The 22411-nt window shown below is 41.6% G+C and overlaps 1 protein-coding gene across 1 annotated transcript in view; it reads left to right on the forward strand.

Annotated features, from left to right (window-relative positions):
• GABRB1 (gamma-aminobutyric acid type A receptor subunit beta1) overlaps window positions 1-22411 on the forward strand; it is a 147872-nt gene that overhangs the window by 104727 nt on the left and 20734 nt on the right. The window contains exon 5 of the mRNA XM_080404152.1: window positions 4447-4529. Coding sequence (XP_080260278.1) covers window positions 4447-4529 — 83 coding nt within the window. The remainder of the gene's footprint in view (window positions 1-4446; window positions 4530-22411) is intronic.

A 22411-nucleotide genomic window follows, 5' to 3' on the forward strand; every position in this document is an offset into this window, starting at 1 on the left:
TTTTTTGCCTTCCTCTATTCCTTCAGTAACTCTCCTACAAGATATCCTATTAGATCTTAAACATCAGGATTCTTCCAAGTTCCAGAAAAAAATGCTAATTACACTGAGAACATGGGACTGGGTTCTGATGTCAAACAGTGGCTATGGGATTAATTTCGCTGATACCACTGAAGTTAGATTAACACTGATTTAATAAAAACAGTGTTTTACCTGGGGTATGAAGGTCTACTTCCAGTGTGCACCAGAGCCCCAGCTCTGCAGTGATGAAGAGAAGCATAGTTATTCTTTATTTGATTTGAAGATTTTATTGTGCTTTTAAGGAAAAAAAGTGGGTCCACCCCAGTTCATATCTTCATATACATTTATAATTCACGCTCTGTTGACTGAGAGAAAAAGAACCAACATATTAAAATTTGATACCTGTCCTCCAAACAGAGGAAACAATTCACTACAGATCTTGCATTGTTTAGCTCTGATCACCTCCACATTTAGTTGTCATTGCTGTCTTAAATATTTCTTCTCTTCTTCAAGAATTGAGGAAAAGATTTTTGACAGCATTTGGTGCAATACTCTAAATACTGAACCACAACTCCACTTCCTGCACTCATTCTGAACTTGCTTTAACTGCTCACTGGTGACTTAACCCAAAATATTAAACTTTACCATTTGTTCCTGCAAGACCTGCTGCCTCTGACAGTATTACATAAGGACTTCAGTTTTGCAGATACTGGATATCAATGTTTTATATAATTTTATTTTTGGAAAAAATAACTTGATTATACAGTAAGAATATGGTATTTAGAGATTCAGACATCAAAATAAAAGCTAAGCAGTTGATCAGATAACTTGAAACACAAGCAACAATTAAAAAAATAATAATTTTGCTTTTTTGCAGATATTTTTCTTGCCTGTTAGCCATTCAGAGTTCACTCAAGCCCAGAATGTCTGAGTATTTACATGAATGAAATTAAGTAGCACAATGATATATTTCCACCTAACTGCTTGTACTCTTTGCAAAATCCCATTTTTATCATTTGTATTCAAAAGAATCTAAAGACTGTAAGGATAGTAGGGCGAAAGACACTGTACAAACAAAATATATTAGCCCCCACACTGGAACTTAAAACATATTATGAGAATGGAAAGTCTGGAAGAAACATATCTTACTCTGGGATATAAATAGCTCTGCTTCAAGTGTAAGATTAGTCCTCCACTAAAACTTTTACAAAGCCCCATCATATTCCACCATTGCCAGAAACTGCTTGTGCCCAGAGACTTTCAGCACTAATCCTCTTGGACACAGATTTATTGCAGCTTTGCCCTGTCTTCAGGCTATTGCATTCCCCTTCCTGCCATTACACCCTTGTATTCCACATTTGAATGTCAGTTTTAAGCTTCTGGTGCTTGTGCAAGCCATCAGTTAACTCTCCACTGTGAGCACTGGCTCACACACACACACACTCAGAGCACAGACAGTAACAGGTTTGGGATTATACTCTATTTATAATACAAGATTTGATTTTCGTAATCGAGACAGCAATTACTATGATTGTGTCTGGGTTTAATTTATCTCCTTAAACAGATTTGTGGTTATCCAGAGCACAATGCATTAAAAATTTTACACAGCTGAGATCTATCATGAGAGAGAAAGAAATGCTTGAAAGGCAGATTTATGAACTACGGGTAATGCATGTTGCCAGATCCTGAAGCACTCCTACTGCAGTCATAGGTAGCTATTTTCAAGGAAGCCTAAGACTCCCAATAAAGTTTAAGCAGCAGGGACACTGTACCACTTCCAAAGCTGTGGGTCTGCAACCGAAGTAGGATCCTTTCTCCTGCTGCTGGAAGCTACCCCTCCACCGCCTGCTTGGCAATAGTCTCCAGTTGGCCTTCCCATCTCATGCTGTGCGGCTCTCACCTCTGCAGACTTCAGCAAAAACCCTGTCACTCCCCTTTTCCTTGGGAGCAGCTGCTTGCTGTTGCACCGGAGGAGCCACAGCAGCATTCAGCACTGCTGCTAAGGGGTTAAAAGACTCACGAGGGGGAGAGCTGCTCCCCACCACCACCTTTGACTTTCCCCAAAGTATGGAGACTGACCCCAAAATACAGAGGCCCTATAGGATATGCAAAACAGACCTGAGGGAAGCAGAGAACATAAATTAAATGCTTCTGGTTTACCTTTCCTTGTGGGATAGAGACAAGGAGTGATTTAACAAGGATGAGAAATTACCAATGGGCAGGCTAAGCAGATTTGGATCACTTACTGCTGCTAGAAACTGATACTAAGGGTTTCTTACCTTTTTTCTGCGTAACCCAAGTATTTACTTCCAGATCCCACCTGAAATTAGCAGTGCAGTGTCTTAGCCACACGTACATTCATATTAGTTCTTGGATTGTAGTACGGATCAGACACACCAAACCAACCAGCGTGCCAAAACCTGCACAAATAGTGAGAAGACAGTACAGTTAACAGAATTGCAACGTCAGGAAAAAATAATTATGTGGAATATTTAGATCACAAGTATACAACAATTGCATTATTTACTACTGCAAAATTAATTTGCATTGATTATATAAAGAATAAGAAATTGTATTGCTTAGGTAACTTATGTAGGATATGCAGAACTGCAGATGGCAGCAGTACAGAGACACTGGCCATTAGGAAACAGCAAGCCACTGCAACTCTGTGATCTGGGAAACACTGTCAACCTCTAATTCCATACACACTTAAATAAATCTGGTTGATGTAAGTGAACAAAATTACCATAAAGGCTGATTTATTAATTGGAAACAAAACATTACCCTATGAAACCTTCATTAAAAAGCATTTAAGTGTGACTAATGTTAGTATAGAGTTATGTATGATCTTAAGCACTATCAAGTAGGTGCCTGACAAATGATTACTGTGTGTCTCCTCAGTGCCTCTCAGTAAAATATATTTGGTACATGGCTAAACTAAACAAGATCCTACCTCTGCTGAAGCCTTCAACATTTCCCATGACAAATGCAAAACCCATTAAGACATATGCAATTCACTTCAATGTAACAAAAATCGGCCTGAGGAAAAGCATAAATATATCATTTCCATGGTGCTTTACACAGTATTCTAGAGTAGTTTCATGGATGGGTTCCCATAACAGCACTAGCTAGATGGTCCTTACACACAGGTAGACAGGCAGATTTTGTAGACTTAGGATAATCTGAAGCATGTCACAGTAATGAAGCATGTGGCATTTTTCTTCTTTTAATTCTGTCAGTTCTATGACAGCAAGGATTATCACCCCCATACATGAGCATGTAAGTGTGCTTGACTTTCACCCCATCAAAAGTAAAATCTCCAGATGTGTTCCTGTGGCATTAATTAGCATAGAACTGGAACACATCCAGATCAAGGCAAGATCTGCCTTTCTCAGGTATAAATTTTTGGAGAGGGAGAGAGAGACACAAAAAAAATTAGAGGCTAAGTTTGCCCATTCACAACTTCAGAAGTTGTATAACATTTAAGAAGCCATCTATCACCAAAAAAAAGGCAAATGCGGGTAATAACCCACTTTTGTGAGTTTGAAAGCACCACTATGAGTGCCTTTCTTAAAGGGATTTTCAAAAGAAGCTATAATTTGACCCCTGTCCTAACACAGCCACTTACCTTCCTCCCAGGTATCACAGGCCTGTCAGCAAGCATTTGCTTAGATATTCTGTGATTTTCAGTCCAACAAAAGGAGAAGGACTGCTTGCAAAAAGTCTTAGGCTATGGTGAATACCTTCAGGGACCAAATACCAACTTACATGCTCCTCTAGAAGGAGCAAGGATGGGGAAGATCCTGCCTACATCATAGCTACTCTCAATGTTCTTTAAGTAACCACCATACAATGTTGTATTTCACAAGTGTTTGATTGCATCATGCCATTTTTAAGAGGTGATGTTCAGTTATCAGTTAATGATAAACTGATTATGAAACCTTAAAAATAATGAATCAAATATAACCAACATTTCCACAGCTCAGGTGAAAATGCACATACCTATCAGACAAAATTGAAAGAGTAGCAGGTGACAACAAAATGAAAAAAGAAAACTATCAGCAGTACAAGCTATAAATAAAGCAATTTGAAGATGTCTGAATGAAGAACATTAAAAAACAGATGTCCAAGTAGAAATCTCTCTAATTGTTCTTCAAAACACTGTACACTTGCACATAAAGTTTTCAGTCAAAATCCTGCTTTGCAGTATTCACCATATGCTCTGATGCTTTATACTTTAACCAATATAGTGTGCTGTATAAATTATTTAATCATATAAATACAAGCTATGTAAAGACTGTACTCCAGGAATCCCTGTGCATAATCATTCTGTATTTAAACAAAGAGAGAAGCCACTATAGAAAATCTTGCCTTCTCAAACAAGTAAAATGTGGTTTCAGTATATTTTTTTTCACCCTCCTCTTGCAGGATCACAACAACAGCTGCTTGCATGATGGATCTACGCAGATACCCTCTGGATGAACAAAACTGCACACTAGAAATTGAAAGCTGTAAGTTACTGGAGGGAGAGGGTTGGCCAAATGACAGCTGTGGATTGAAAGACGTTCACAGGTTAGGTACAACAGGAACAAGTTATTCAAATACGCTGTGTCCAGTGGGCTTGCACACTGAACATATCCAACATATTTCTGTAATACATAAGCCAAAGCATGTTTAAATCACAATATTGGTTGATCCAAGCTTGTAAAATGTCTTTTAAAATCTCTCATCAAAGAGAGAAGAGTATTTCTTGATGGTCAGAGGACAGCAACCAAGCACTGTCCCTCTTCAGTGCCTAATCAGCCGCAGAACCTGAATTAATTACTTCACCTCAGTGCGTTCATCTCTAACATCAAGGTTAGCATCTGCCCCACATGGTGGTGGCAGGACTGATCAATTGCTCTTACCAAAACACTTGGAGGTTAAAAAAGGAAATAACTTGATCCTTCAGCACTAAGGTTAATGAGAGCTTTGCCATTGTCATCCACGAGCGCAGGATCAAGGCATGCACTTGCAAATTTTTACCGTTAAGATAGTCTATCTTTTATAAACTTAGCCTTTAGAGAAATGCCTACCAAGGTTTTTGAAAAGAATTTTTATTCTGTCGTTGGTCAAACCAGCTGCTGCCACTGACCACAGAGCAGTCTGTCTAAACAAACTGGTTAAGACTACATAGAGTCCAAAGCAAAATAATGCAGCAGTTTTCTAAGAATTTCCATTTTTCACATTACAACCACTGCACTGTTAGAGTTAAGTGATCTTTTTTTGTAATAATACTTCTCTCTGAAGTATGAGGTTCTAGAAGGGATTAACAGATATCCCCAAATAAAGTATTTTGGTTCAGTTACTGAAGAGAAAGAATGATTTTAGCATTTGAACCTCTGCTTTGATGGACAGACTGAAGTGTTAAATAAACAGAGAAACAAGCTGATCCAGAATTAACCAAAATAATTTCCTAATACCAATGCCATCAACAAAAGCGATGATTTCATTGTTTGTAGCATATCCCATTCAAGGAACTACAATTTCTCAGAAGTCCAGTATGTACAGATTTTGCTGTGGACTGAAGAAAGGTTAAATTCCGCAAAACCTCACAGCATCAATTTTCAAAATATTCAATTAGTCTTCCATTGCTTAGATTTGACAAATAAAAACATTTTCACAGTGTCAAAACAATGGAATATTCACATATAAAATGTTTAATAGTATAGTAACACAAATATAAAACAAATAAGTCTAAGCCAAAGAAGACACTCACTTTGAACCTTAGAAAATATTGCTGGGAAAGATTTCAGTTTATTCTGAACTGCAGAGGTTTTCATCAGTTGTGTATACATAAATGTAATATATCTCAACATACCTGTGAGGTGGTGATTGCCAGGCACTGAAAAAAAGCATACAGTCAGTCTAGAGCACTGATGAGAGACAAGATGGGCTTTCAGCCCAATGTTTATACCTATTATTATTTCTACTTGATGGCACCAGAAAGATGCCTTATTTAAAGCATTGAAATGGGTACACACCATCAAAATTACTCTCCATAATGAATTATTTTGTTTCTTTGTAAGCACATAATCAATATCAGCCTTAATATAAGTCAGTGGAGGTGCAGCTTCTCATTCAGATTCTAAATTGCTTGGCAAGCACCTTGAAACGTTTCCCCACAAATTATTTGCTTTTGCTCCTTTTCACAGAATGTCATGTTATAGCGATTTTAGAAATTCTCTGCCAGGTTGAGAACAACAAACCTTTTATTCCAGCAGCAGAATATTTCAATCAAGTAAACATTAACAGTAGGCTTAACCAAATTATTTTTACTGGAGAGCATTGTCTGAACAGAACCTGGTCATTTATTTCATTAGAGATTCAAAAATGGTGGCTTTTATTTTGAAGATCCTAGTGTTTTAGCACTGCAGGCAGACCTCTCAGAAGGAAAAACAGGGAGACAGTGTTGTCAAGGTTCCCCATGAAGCACCTCAGTAGCCGCAGTCCCAAGTCACCACAACAGCTTATTGTCTGTTACCATTCAACATGCACAAGGAAGTCTCTGGAAGGACATACTGGTGATGCACCATATTAAACCCCCTCAACAGATGCAGTAGCATGGCAAGCTGGGCCAAGTCAATGTGCATGTAATGAATACTTGTGTCAGACCAGCATGTATTGCCTTTCCCCGTACATCTGCTTTCAGTCAGCCTGCCCGTATCTGCATTGCTCTGAGTTTACTGAAGCACCACAAACCCACAGCCCTGTGTATGAACACATAGGCAGCCATTCTCTTCTCGCTCCCGAGAAGCAGGGACTGTAGGCGATTGTAACTTCCCTTTTCAGTGCTGCCCATCGCCCTACTGATCTCCCCAGTTACTTTCTGCTAGTGCAAAACTCTGTCTGAGTATCATAATCCACCACTTTATGGGACCTACAGAGGCACTCGTTAAACCCCATGGTTGTCTCACACATCCCTGGGCTTTTCAGCTCCCTGTCTTTTTTGTCACAAAACAGTTCTCTTGATGTTGCTTGCTGCTGCTTGGCTCATCTTCTGGCTTAAACTTAATAAGGCATGCAACGGATTTATGAGAATGAGTCATATCTTGATTTTCAAAATAAACCACATAACACATCTCTTCAGTAACTCTTCTGCCCGGACAGCAGAGGAAATGGGTATCTATTCAGTACCACAGCAACCAAAAAGTTGCCTTCATACTGAATTCACACCTGAATTTATTTGCTGGGAGATAGTTGATTTGAAGTCTCCAGCCCAATCATGACTGAAGCTGATCAAAGCACATGAGCATTTATAAGCTGGCAGCCCAGATAATGAAACCAGACTGACACTTGGCTGGGTCATATGTCTTTATTCACAAGCTTTCACATAAATGAAGCTTTGTAGGGGTGAATGCTTGGTGAAAATGGACTTACTACTACTACTGAGACCTCATCAAGAATCAAAATTAACATCAGATGGAATAAGCAATTAAAATGCAAACACAATCAGGGATGAAAGAATACCGTGTCACCCATGTGACCAGTCACACATCCCCAGAAGAAAATTGCATTTCAGACCTTTTGAACACTTTCTATAAATATTTCATGTCCCCAAAGACATATATATATATATATATATATATATATGTTGATACGTTAATGCTTGTTGAGCTGATCCAAAGAAATCAAAAAATCTTTATTCACAATTTGTCAACAGGCCAAAATCGCAGAGTGCATTGCTTCTCATGAGTATTTAGATCCGTTCTACTAAGAATTCAATGATTTTCCAAATGCACAAACGTGCTTACCTGCTAATAAAAGCCCACAGGTAGTAGATGTGTCAGGAGTGCTGACATCTTTGACAATTCTCCACCTAAAAATATACCTTCTAATACACCACAGCTTTTCTCCTCTGCATCTTGATAATTATTGATCATACCTGGGAGAAGAACAGAGTTCTGAAGGGCAGGCTGCTTACTTCTTTCTTAGGCATTTGAGTTCAAGCCAGCTGTCCTGAGTACCCCGCACTTAGTAGTACCATTAATCCCCTTGAAAGCTACCAGGGGGCAGAGCGGAGAGGGTGAATAAAGAGGCAGTAACTGTGTCCACTGCCTCTCTGATCATGCCACATTCATCAGGCATGTGATGTTTTCTTCCATGTTTGTGAGATTTCCACCCTCAGCATCTCCTTCCAGCTCCTGCATCATACTTCAGCTATTCAGCTTTCTGTTTCTTCACAGAGATAGGATGAAAATCAAAATGTTAACATTTTCTTAGTTTTAAAATATCCCTTTGAAAGAAAGACTTATCTGCCTTAATTTTGGGAGAGACAGGAATTAAATTCCCCAGAGTGGAACTGTTCCTTAATAAAAGGGCCAGAGAAGACAGTGCTGTAATCACTACACAATCCTGGAACTGCCCTGTGTAAAAGCAAGCAGCATCCCTCACAGCTAGACAGATACTGTGCACGATGTGTACTGCCAGACCATTTTCAAAGCACTGGAAAGTGGTTTTGTTCATTTTTATACTGAGCATGGTTATATGGTTTAAGCCATATGGCACCAGCTTCCAGAGCAATACCGGTCAAGGAAACCATCACTGAATGATAATCCCTGCTTTGAGGAGATGTGCTCTAAATTGCCACTGCCACTGACTTTCTTCTGCTGCTGCCTACAGTCTTCTAGGCTTCAGCAGGAATATAAATAACAGTAACACTGACTTTCTTTAATCCTAACTTTGTTTCTTAATGTCATTTTTGTCCTTGGTGCTGCCAATAATCATGCAAGCTTGAGACTTGTAGAAAGAAAACAATGAGTGGAGCTGGATGCATAAACAGCAAAAAGACCTGTATGGACGTGTAAATCTCTGCAATACTAAAAGTCCTAAATCTAGTAGCTCTCAGCAGCATGTAATTTGACGTAGAAGTAACATTTTCCAACTTAAATGATTTTATGATTCTATGTCTGATCTTTAGCTGGTGAAAACTGGCATGGCTCCATTTTTGTCAATTAAAGCACCACAACTCACACTGAGAATCTTTTCTATCTTTTTCTTAGTTGTTCCAAATGGATGGCCCTTTCCTCAGCCTCACCCTTTAAATTAGATCTAATCAGCAGAAACACTGTACATTGACTCGGAAATTAAGATACATGTTTACGAGGAGTTTTCAATGCCTGTAGAAAATGCACACGTCAATTTGGAATTTAAGCAAAAAGATAAAGAGTGAATAATACACCAAGTCAAAGGTCTATATGGGCATGTAGAATATCTATCCTGCATTTAAGCCATGTAGTTATTAAACTGATCTTCACTATTCTGCAGATGTAAATGCATGGCTGATAGGGAGGTGGATACCAGCAGGTGCAATCACAAGCGGTATGACTGTGCAGAAACAGCAAGCAAAAGCCTGACAGTTAAACCAATGCTGAGACACAAGACCATGAACAAGAATGGATCATGTGCTTCACACTATTGTTAAACTCTCCCCAAAACACTGAACTTTATGAGCTTTGTGTTCTTCTAATCCCGTGTACAAGGACGCTAGGACTGCAAGTGGTTCCCTGAATAGCATCCTTCGGAAAGCATGCCGGTTAACAGATTTTACACTCAGATTCACAAGCGTTATGTTCTGCACCATCCTGTCTCCTTGTGTTTGAAGCCCTGCCTGCTTCCTCAGTTCAGTCTTGCTTATCTACCCAGGGTCAGCCTGTGGCTGGACTGTGCTTGAGTGTGAGGCCAGAAAGTTGCTGCAAACACTGTCCCCTCTCCCCGCCCCGCTCCCTCTCAACAGGAGAGCTGCAGCATCTCCTTTGTCTCTAAAGGGTGACAAGAAGGTGGCATCTGAGCGATTCCTCTCCCTGTCCCAGGGTGCTTCCCCACCTCTAACCCATGCAAGCTGGAGACACATTTTCCCCTCCAAAAGCTCAGTGCTCCCCAGTGCACCCACAATAGGTGCGCAGCTCTGTAGCACATCAATACTGTAGCACACACAGCCTGGCCCTCTCTTGAGTTCCCCTGTGTTTTTAAGGGAAACTTACTCCTACGGCAGCAGCGTGCTCCAGAGGAACCAGGCAGTCCCACAGATGAACTGCTCTTAACCTGCTCAAAGAATAGATTAACATAGCGCTATTTGTGAACAGAAAGGCAGTGAGTCATTACACCTCACAGGGATGACACGGAAATTAGCCATATTCCTGAATCCAATCCCTGCAAATCTAAACTGCTGGAATTTTTCCTTAATAATACTTACCAGCAAGTAATATAAGGCACTGCAAATAGCACAAAACAACTGTGCTACACAGGAATGGGAAAAGAGCACAAAACATCAAATGCTGCCCTATTATCAAACCTTTCCAGCAGAGCAGCCAATGCAGAGATAACATGTGCCTATATTGAGCCAGCAGATTATTTCATTAAAAAATTACATTTCCAGCTTTCCCAAAGCTATCTTACAGGACTGCAAAAGCTATGTATGCACAGGTGACAACCAGAGAAATGTATACATTTAGGAGGAAAGCATTTTGGCTGCACATGTTCCTTCACACAGATTTTCACAGCTTTGCTCAAGCAGTTCACCTTATTCCAAATTCTGCAGCAGCAGATGGGAGACCATATCAGAGACTTTACACCTGTTTCAGTGTATAAAACTGTGATGGCCACTGGAAACTTCTATGTATTAAATCAAGGGATTTTACAAGTGGAACTGCTTCATCAGCGGAGCTAGAATCTGTAACAATCCATTTCTCACAGATTAGCATATACTGGGACAGAGAAGACTTAATACTTGGCTGGAGGTTACCCAGACTGCTTGGCACTCTTACGTGAGTTCTGATGGATGTCAGCTTGGCAATTTAAGATGTTAAATCCCCCAGCTGTTAGTTCTGCTGTACCAGGTAGCCTCTGGCAAGGACTACAACTGCTATGGCAGTTCACAACCCAGTGCCTTGGCACAAGCCCACTGTCCCTGGCAGCAGCTGCGGCAGGCTCTGGACCAGCATGGGTGAGATGCAGAGACACATCTCAGCTAATAAAGCAGCAGACAGAAGGAGAGGGCAAACCACCAGGGACAGCAGCATCAAACTGCTGCAGCTAAATCACCCAGTGCTTGTCTGTTAGAGACTTCCGAGTGCACAAGCTGCCCCACTCTAGTATCCTTCATTACAAATACAAGTGCTGACCTCACCGCACCACCTAGAAAATAGGACGGGGTGCTTTTATTACTTTGATAGTCTTTGTCCCTTTGAAGTCACCAGTATCACAATCACGGTGTGACCTTGTGGACTAAGCTTTCACCTGGCTTTCACTCAGCAGCAAAAAAGTGTTGTGCCAACAGTACCAGTCTGACACCGAGTTACATCCCTGTTTGGGGTTTCTCTTCCAGCATCCCCCAAGCTTAAGTGAAACATGTTCCACTGTCACAGGAGAGGGAGGGCCAGGCTGCACTCCGATTTGGCAAAGTTATTTACTTCTTGGCAAGCGACTATGTGTTTTACAACAGGTCTGAGCAGATTATCAGAACTGTCCCTTTGGTCTCAAAAATCCGTGTCTCTATGACAACTGTAATGCTGCAGCATGATTCAGGGATCAAGACTGCAACACTGAACCATGCATTAGCCTTGTCAGCAGCACTCTTAGAAACCGCTCCACTTGTGTGGGTGAGCTGAACGAGCCCACAGAAACCTGAACAGAACAAGTTGGGGAAAAGAGGAAGATTTATTTCGTCAGATACAGCGTAGAAAATGGTGATTCTGCCTTGACTCCATTGTTTTTATGGCTGTCCCTACTTACTATAGAAGTAGACCTAACACTAAATATCTGTAATGCTTTGATGAAAGTGCAACCAACCTGAAGTGATATTGCAGTGAATCGGTAAAATACTCCACTTGAACCTCTACATAGTTTGTTGCCAGAAAAAACAACTGTGTTCATACCTAAACATTCATTATCACCTCTGTTGGCACAGAGTGGTCTGACAGAATGAGATTTGAACAGATTTATCACAGCTCCCTGCTTGAGACAAGATTGCATTGATCCAGGGTATGATTGCATTTGAACTACCAAGGATGTAAGAGCCTACACCTCAAACAAAAAGAGCTATTTTTATTAGAGATGACAAGCCTGTCTTAAATCCAAGATTTCCCAGACAGCTTTTCCTTTGCCTGTCTGCAGGCACCAGATATCTAGTAATTTATTCATGCCTGGCAATAAAAATTCACTAATGAATACAACTGTGCTGGTACCTGAGGCAGCAGGAGCTTTGAGCTGGATCCACTCATGCCTTTTCCCTGCAGTATCCAGAACGACTAAAAGGGCATCTGGTCTCATCCTGCTTCTTCTCACCAAGCATATCAAATTGCTTCCACAGAAGGCATAATTTCTGCCCTTCCAAAGGAGCTCGCTGCTCAGAGTATTCTAAAAACCCGTTGCAAGGCCCCTTCCCAGTTAAAAAAAAGGTTGGAAGGATGCTCAGCTATATGCCCTTTTTAAGAGATTCCACCTTTCTGATGTTCCTAATGAGGGCAGCTCCCACTCCTCACAGTTGCTTAGGTTCTGCCACATCTGTAAATTAAGAACTTCTGCCACTTACCCGCCTGTCAGACTTCACCTGCTCCCCCATGAGACCTGTCAGCTATAAACCTGTGTCCCAGCATGTGTTGCTTCCCCCAGGCCGTGCAAACCTTGAGGGAAAAAACCCACTTTGTTTTCTCCACTTTGACTTGTCTCTGGTTATCACAGTGTAGCACTGGGAATAAAAGCTCTCCAGCTTCTCACCAGTTCCTTTAACTGCTCTAAAATACACACTCAGCCTTAAATTTATTTCAAACTTGGTGGACCACAAAGAGAGAAAGCGAAGTATCTGTTCCAATACTCAGATCACTCAAACAGTGGGATCTTTCTGAGATGATTAACTATCTGCATGCAAAAGGCAAAAGAGTTCCTGCCTGGCCATCTTGACTTAATCTGCCAGCTATAAGTGATCAGAGGTTCTTAGCATTTCATCTCATTCACAGCATTCACAATGTGGGTCTCCATCCATGCCACCTTCTGTACTCCCACTGCTGCCAGCTCTATGACATGCATAAAATGCTCTATTTCAGAAGGACGCTGCCAAGGATCAAATGCCATATTCAAGCAGCTAGCTGCCACAAACCCTAGCAAAAGAACAGCTAACACCAGTAAAACAGAAAAGCACACTTTATCATAGCACACTCATTAAACAAGCAAGACAGTACCACAGGAAACATCCCAGCAAGAGCAGGAACACAGACCAGCACACGCAGGCTGCTGGTGTGATCCCATATACTGCCCATTGGGACATCAAAGTGACTGCTCTCTGGGCAACATATTTTGCAATTTGAAACACACTTTGATAACTTCTAAAGACATTCAGATAATACACCCTAGGTCACTCCACATGCCTTATGCAGAATACACACACTGAGCTTGTGTCACTGCAAATTCACTCTCAGGATTGCCCATGCAGACTCTGCATGCACACAGCAATCTGTAGACGCACATTAACTTTTGACACAGCTGAAATGCCATCCTTCTGAGCTGCAGAGAACATGCTGGCAGCAAAACAGGAGTGGTTTTAAAGTCATGGCATGAGCATCCACAGCAGCAGATTTAAACATCACAGGGACAGAAAGACTAGCACAAAGCTGTGGAGCTGAGCAAGTTGTTTTTCAGATACTCCGAGAGGCAGATTCACAAATAGCTTGTTGATATTGAAACTGAGAAATTAGCCAATTACGACTGTGATTCATTTTTTTCACATCAAAAATTGAAACGCATTTTTGGCTCTGTTTAAGTCATTCCTTACCACTCATCTTTTAAGTCAGTCACTAAGCTAAAATAATTCTTCACAGTACACTAGTGTTAAGCCACAGCAACTGCTCTGTTTCCACACTTTGGAAAGATTTCTTTTCCCAGAGGACTATAAACCAGTTATTTTACTTTCACAATGTATTTTTACACTGCATACAAATTTGGAAGTTACTCAGATGCTGATGGTATAGTCTATATGACTTTCCCTTTTTATTTTCAAAAAGATGGATAACTTGTGTCTATATGGATGCATACGTTTTGATAGCAAGTACTTGGCACTTGATGATTTCGGTGCACAGCACATGAAGGTAGCCAAGTCACCTGTCTGGTATATCTTAAGCACTTTTGTGTTGCACACAGAGGAATGCAGAGTTATTCTCACCGACTGCTCTTCTCATTTTAACGCCATCCTGGTAGCCTCCGAGGTACCAATACAGGGCCTGGGCTGTCCCCCGGTGACCACAGTGGACATGAAAGCTGGGGTCAAGTCGCTTCCCAGCACAGACTCACCAGGTCTCAATCTTCAGCCTCTGACAGCCCCCAGGCCACAGGAACAGCAAAAGGAAAAGCTGGGCTGCCTTTTCAAAAATAAGGCTTTGTTTAGAGAAGGGGCTGACTTCTCTGGAAACAGCTGTGCTCTTAAATGAGTCTGTATTGCTGCAGTCAGAGCAGCAGGGGAAAAAAACCTCTGCACCTGGTCATATCACATTTTTTGGAAGAGCTGGCATATTTTGCTTTGCGATAATGCAGTTGTCCTAGGATGTAACAGCCGTAAGTAGAGTTTATGTATTTACTTGTCTTCTGCCAAGGTGTGAATTGCTGTATAAAACAAGCAAAATCCAAAACAAATTAGAAGATACTGGTATCATCGATTCACTGCAATTTGTGAGAATGAACCCTTGCCCCAAAGGCATCTGAGTTTACAGATATTATAAAACTTGAGAAATTCTTTGTTCAGTGCCTATCTACTCCGGGGCTTGATCTGTACCTATGGCTCCTTGACACTGCAATAATACAAACAAACAAAACACAGTGCCTCAAGTCTCATTGTAGAAAGAGGCTGCCTACCTGACCTGGGACAACATTAACATGAAGTGATGTTATGAAGTGGGCAGTGCGGTCACATACAAGTCTTCCAGCCCTCAGGAATCTACCCTCCAGAACTGAGAACAGAATTGAGTCCTTCAGATAGACTGTAAACTCTATATACCTTATATACTTCTCCCTTATGCGCTTCTGGTGTCCCTACAAAATGGAGATAGATTGTTTTTGTATAGTATTAAAGCCCATGGATGAAAAATAGTGTATATTTTCCTGGTAGTAACAGAATTCTGCTATTTTTTACTGCAGTTTTGCTATTTTGCTCCTAATCATTGCTAGCACAAATTCAATCTCAGCAACACAGGCAGCCAAAAAAATGCTGGTAGCTTGCACTGCTTAGCCCAGCTGTGAACCGCAGGATGTGTCACGGTGTTTAAAATGATGCTGGCTTATCTCAATGGCCTTAGCAAAGATAAATTTTCTCAGGAGAAGCCAATGCCATCCCAGCTTCCTAAGCAATGGGAATCATTTCTGTAGAACCAAGACCAGAATTCAGTCTGAAGCTCCTTTTATTTATTTTTTTTTCCTGTTACACTATAAATCTGTTACCAAGTACAGATCTGGATGTACTTTTCCGTATTTTTTGGTTCTTTGTAGGACTTTCTTCTTCCTATTTTGTGGTGGTACAGAATTAGTATTTACCTATGGTTACAGCCATAAAGTGGATCAGTGACAGGTTTAAAACAACAGTCAAACCTGCATTTCCTTTCATGGTCTTGTAACAATGTAATAAATAACAACACGGTATGTTTCAGGCAAGGCTTTTTCCCCAGTGAGGTATATCAATTCAGTAATGTGTAACTGTTTTGGCAAAATATGTACACAGAAGAAGTGTAATACATGCACAATACATGTGCATTGTAAAACAGACTTTCTAAAGAGTCAATACTTCATTTTCAAAAGGCAAAATACTTGCTGTTTTTATTTGAAATTAATTTTGATTAGAAAAGTACCTTTTTCCTCTCGATTATTCTGAATTTTGTCTGAATGAAAAATTTCATGTAGCTCAGTATAAATTGTTATACGATTGTTCATGAATGGAAAACTCAGCTACTTACACAGCCAGAACACTGAGTAAGTCCACCATGAAAACTTCATTCTCATCATTGATCTAAAAGGCCCAAGTACAATGGCACACCTGAATTAAGTGATAAAAATTTTAAAAGGGTTTTCACCATGTCAGACAGGGGAACACAATAGTGCATAGAAATATCAGGTGTACTTGCATAAGCCATGCTGGTGTAAGAAAGAAACACAACATGTCCTGATTCACCTGCAGTCGGAGTCCTGCTGAAAACAGAGACCCTGCTGCCTTAAACCAGAGCAGGTTTTGGCCCGACACGCTGGAGCACAAACCAGATGGACCTGGATTTCAAATGCCTTTTCCACTGAGTACAACAGCTGTACCTAAAATGGGGGGAGTCTGCCTTGCAACTGAATGAGAGCACTTAGAAGTAGATCTTAATTAGGCAAACGAAATAAGTGCTCAAGGGCAAGATGTGTTTACAATTTGAGCAGACAAAACTATGTACCATGCAATATTGACTGAACTAAATTAATTGAATGCTAAGCAGCTGGACCTCTGTTGCTAATGTTTACATAATGTGCTTATAAAATAGTGTTCTCTTTTTAACTTTGTAAAGCAACTCAAGTCAGAAAAAAATTCCAGGAGCATGGCTTAGACTGGGATAGCCATCTATTGCACAGCAGCTCCAGATGAGAAAGAAAGAGAAGGAAAGCTGAAAGGTGAAAATTGTGATATGCAACAGACATAAATGCTACATAAAATGCGCTCCTGACAGCACTGCAGTCAAGTTACCTTAGTCTGGTTCAGTTGAGGATCTGGAAGTTTTGAGTTAGCAAAATGGGTGACGGGCTGCAACACTGGGCTTCCAGTAGAGGTCAGGTATCTCTCAACGTGCCAAGGTCTCTCATCCCAGGTCAGGCACTCCCAGGCTATGCTGCCAGGACTGGAGTAGAAACAATTTGTGGTCTGCATTTTGCTGCTCCTGAAAATGGATTTTTTCCCCTCCTTGCCAAACCAGAGGGGAATGAAAGACAGAAGATAAAAAGAAATAGGGAGGAAAGGCAAGCAAACCTCACCAGAAGAGGTCAGGAGCTTTGGTTCAGATCTCTACTGAGATACAGCTGGTATCCAGCCTAATTGTCCACTGAAAAGCAGAAGAAGAAAGGGAAAAGCAGAAAGCTCAAAACAGGTTTAGGAAAAAGGCATCTCAGAACAAAAGCAAGAGAAGACAACTGAGATTTCTGATGCTTACTACTGGAAAGAAACAACTGCTCTCTTCCCAGCTCCAAACTCTCAAGGACAGTCTGGTACCAGCAGCAAGTGAACCTGGATGTGAGGAAAGGAAACTACTGGGGTTAATGTCCTTGTGTATAGCCTCTGCCCTCATTGCTGTGGGCTGGCCTTTAGACAAGAAAGAGAACGTGACAGCACGACTTCAGAACTTTGCTGGTCTCAAACCCACAAGAGAAGACGATTCAGGCAAAGGAGGCTGTGCTTATCAGGACCGATCCATCAATAGCAGCTGTGCACCTGTACGTTACGTGTACAATTACACAACTAAATATTTACAAGAAGACACTGGTCGGGAGCACACACTGCACACCTGCTTTGTTAAAGAAGTTAAAAAAGCAATATCATTGCTGCTAGTTCTGAGACAACAGGTCATCAGAATATCTCAAGTTCAAAGTTAAATCACTGGCACTGCTTGGTAAACATTTGCGTGTAAGAGACTTCTGAGTTTTCAGTTACATTTTAGCCACTGAGTTACTATGGGCAGGTTGCTTACTACTACACAAAATGATCATGGGCGTGAACAAAGTTTTCTAATTGCAATTTAATTTACATAAATTACACAAAGATGTGTAGAGTTAGAGGCTCTCAACATCAGGCTAAAAGGCATCACTCCAGTGTTGAAGTAAAAACGTGAGTTGCAAAGGTAAGAGACATGCGAGGGACAAATCAGGCAGCAGTAGAACGTCAGACCCTTACCTGCTGTGCTTTCTCAGATCAAATGTCTGTCCCACCCGTCCCCTTGCCTTTGAGAGTGGCCGGCAGCACATATGTGTGAAGCTGGAACAGAGCATAGGATATACATGCTGATATTTCCCCAGTACACACCTCCAGTAAGTGTTCTGCACTTTGCTACCTCAAGTCAGAAATAGTATCATTGTGATTTATAACCTGGATAGACTTTTATTCTGTGAATATTTGATAGCTTCCAAACAAACATAAACTTCTGACACGTCACCTTGCGCAATGACTTCTGCTGTTTGGCTGTACATTGTATTTCCCTTTATTTCTTTCAACTAGCCACTAGGCATATGATTTGTTGCTTTCTAGAAGTGTGAGGGATTGTGAATAATCATGTCCTGTTCAAACTCACCATGATAACTTAGGGTCTTATAGACGTTTGTCCTAACAGCCCCTCAAGCCACCTTACCTCCAGCCTGAAGAGTCATGACTCAATCAGTCTGTCCCTCAGTGGAAGCAAGTCATCTCTGTGGCCCTTCTTGCTGGCCAGCTTAGTACAGCTGTTTTAGGGAAAGAAAGAAAACTGCATATAATAGTCAAGAAATAGCACAACATGAGCTGGAAAGCATATGAAAATGCAAACAAAGATTTTTGCATTTGTTCTCCTTTCCTTTCCTAATAATTCCTTGAGTTGTTTGTTTTTATAGCTAGTGAGAATAAAACTCTTACTAGGGAACAGGAAAAAAAAATATACCAGCATGCCTTATAAGAGGTACTCTTGCACATGAAAGCCACACTAGATAAAACATATTAATGTGTATTTCTGATTGTGCACTGCAATATAATTATTTTAGGGTCAGTAGGTCCTTTGACATCACTAGCATAATCCAGCAGAAGGAGACAAACCAGTAAGGCATTTTCAGCACAAGCCTGACTACTTGCCCAGAAATCTTCAATGTTTCCCATCTATTGAGACTGCAGTGATACTAAGAAGTCCTGCTGTGTTAGTCATTAAAGAGGTATTAAGCAAAACCAAACAATTCCTCTCCCAAAGGACTTTCAACCTTCTATCAAGTCTCGCTTGAAAATGAGATTTAATAAGTTAGAGGGGCAAAAAATGATAACAAGTAACAGTGAACCAATATTAAAGGTGTTTACACAGTAAGGCAAGGTTATAACTCACTCTCTGAACTAGATTAGGATGTTGCAAGAGTGACTTTATGCTGTAATAACATTTATTTTCTACTTCTAATGGATGGGAAGTGATGTCTCCAACTGGGATGGAACAGATTGCTCCATATGTTAAATTTATTTTTATTTGAGAAACCTTCTTAAGTAACTGACAATTTGTAGTACTCCAGCAGTCTAACCAAGTTTTTGTTTGGGTCAGTATTGCTTAGGCTAAATTCTGACTCATATCCCCATTTACAATCTGCCATCTACCTATAGAAAGTATTTCTCAGTGAAAAGAGTAAACAACTTATAGATACAAACACCCACTTGAACACAGGTGGCAGGGAACCTTTTCAAGCAATTCTGTCACTTCAGCATTAACTAGTGACATCTCTTTCCAAAACACATCTTCAGGTCCACAGTGCCCCATTCACGCATTGGGTTTAAGTTGAAATAGTACAACAAATTTACCGGTCGATGGATCATCTTGGTGGTGTGCAGAACAAATTACTTGTCTTCCTGTTTGAATACAGTCATAGGAATAATAACTGTGTGAAACAAGAAAAATGATATTGTAAGAGTACATTCAGCAGCAAAGACAAAGTTGTTAGGCAAGGGGAAGAGGCTTGGGTTCCAGCGCCATGGCCTTACGCGAGGCCGAGTGGTTTGGGGCACGCAGGGAGGAAACACTTTTGAAATGCCCTGTTTAGACTCAGGTCGCTAAGGCAGAGACCCTGTTGCTGGGTGTTTCAGAGCTGTCTGCCCTGGAGAACTGGAAGGAAAATGAGGCTCCATTTGGACATGTCTGTGGAATCGTCAATAACAGTAGAATCGTGACTTTATTTGTTAACTTAGTGTAATACAGATCTTTATTTATCCCAGAGGTATTTCAGATGGGAAGTACTGCAGTGGAAAATAAAAGAGCCTGGTGACATTAACATCTAATACACTGTTAACCTCAGCTATTAATGTCAGCAACATTTCTAATTTATTTTTTTCCTGTGAACAGCAAGATTTATACATAACCTATTTCTTGCCATGTTTGAATCTAGTTGCTTTTTAGATTGGTGGTACTTCTGCCTAAGTGTTCTCACTTAAACTCTCGGCTGCTGGTCTGGAATTAAAACACAAAAAATACAAAAAAAGAACAAGTGTTTCCATTTCTATCTATGTGACAGGCACATCAAGGGCTAGATTATCACTTCTAGACATGATTTTAGAGGAAGCAGAAGTTCACTATCTTGAGCTGGGCAGTCAAACATGTTTTGTTGGTTTTGAAGCTGAAAAAGAATCGAGCGAGCAAGCAAAGGCTTAAATGGATCAAATAATTTTCATGGGACCTTTACTAATTAAAAAATATAAATAGTAATCTTAGCAATCACTTGTTATTTAGGTCAACAAAACCACAGGCAGAAATCCTGGGGAAATTGTTTGATTGGGTGGGCTAGGCTGCTGGGGAGGGCAGCCCAGAATGGGGCCGTGTTTGCTCCAGAAACATCGAGCAGCCGCGTCGCAGCCGCAGCGACCCCCGCCCCCGCCCGCCGCTCACCGGGAGCGCCGGGGCCCCGGCCCGCGCCGCCACCGCCGGGCTCGACCGGAGCCGGAGCAGAGTCGGAGCCGGAGCCGGAGCGCGGGCGCCCCCCAGTGGCCGCCGCGCAGCAGGGCCCGCTGACAGGCGGCGACAGGCGGGGACAGGCGCCCCCCGGTGCCCGGTGTGTGCCTGCGGAGCGGCGCTGGAGCTCTGCCACAGGCGACTCCCGCGAGGAGGAGCCGATCCTGATTTCCAGGGAACGGGCACAACTGAATTGGAGCAACCCCTGCTGTCACGGCAGCTCCACGTGGTTAATGCCACGGTCGCGCCCGCCTGGGGAAACAACTCCAGGCCGCTGCAGCTGCACCCGCTCCTGACAGCTGTTAACGAACGTAACTGAAATAGTTCAGGTTCCCGGTATTCGACTCCTGTGCAACTGGCGTTGGGACACCGCTGCCCAGCTGTAGCCCCGCTCTCGCTGCGGCAGAAGCAGCAGCATCCCCTGGTAAAGCGGGGACACGGGGATGCACGCGGAGGGAAAGGCTCACATGGGAAAAGGAGCTGCCGAGGGAATACCTGGGCAGAACAGGTAACAACTCAGCCTGTTAGATTGGGCTCTGCGCAGGCTAGAGCCACTTCTATCATTGAAACAGCCTTTCTTCCATTGCAAATGTGAAGGCGTATGCTGCCAGAACTGAGGGTTTATCATGACCTGCTAGCCAGAAGCTAGCACATTCCACACTGAATGTTTCTTCATTTACATCACTACGGCTCCTCATCTGAAGGCACTGTCCACTTCAAAAAGGAGAAGGAGTGACCTGTCCTCTGCTAACTCTGTTCGGAGCCGACATCGGTTCCAGTCATTAAACTGCAGCCAACTGCCTTCCTCTCGAGTTTGCTAGTTTGGAAAGCAAAAAGTAATGTCAACACCTACGGAACATGAGGGGCTCCAAGCCCTGCACCAGTGAGTCAGCAGCAGCTGTGGAAGCAACGCCTCTCACACACCTACAATGTGCAAAGCACATAATGGAAGGCATCACACAACAAAAATCATATCACACCAAGGAATGGAATGCCTGAGGAGAGTATACAATTTGTTAGCGTCTGGCAGAGTTATCACAGTGACTGTCAAGAAAATCACGATTGTACCAAGGTTCTCTATACGAAACCACAGGAAGATGTTCCTTCTTGATTACTCTTCTAAAAAGAGAGCTAACAAATGTGAATGCTCGTACCTGAAAAACATCATTATCCCTTTTTCCTAACTTCGCCCAGCTTTAACCCGACTAAATTCAAGGCACAAGCATATTAGAAACAGCAACGGTTCACACTAGATCCATTTTTTTGTTGTATTCTCAAGCCTTTTTTAAATTTGTAAAGGTTAAAGCCGTGGCCTCTAACAGTGATGGCTTGTCATCCTCTGAAATCTTCCATGCAAGGTTCTTGCTTTTTGGTTAATTGACTTTATAACCTTGTAGTTATAATTTTCATTTTGTAGCCAAAGTCATAGAAATCTTTCCAAGACTAGTGCAAAGCCCATCTGCCTACCTTACAAAATTTCCATAACCTGTTTTTGCCAGGGTCCAGCATCCCCACACACTGTACCAATAACATGATGCAATCCTTTTGTAGGAAGTTGTGCCCGTTTTCTTTTTGAAATCTGCCCTGTGATACCCCAGGTGTTTATTTGGTACCATTTAGTTTTAACAACTAAATCTACAGTAATTCACCTTTGGGGAAGGGAATTTTCTCTGCAGTTAGGTGCCCGAATTATTCCT

Source organism: Falco punctatus, assembly GCF_963210335.1.
Source record: "Falco punctatus genome assembly, chromosome: 1".
In the NCBI taxonomy this organism is placed as follows: Eukaryota; Metazoa; Chordata; class Aves; order Falconiformes; family Falconidae; genus Falco; species Falco punctatus.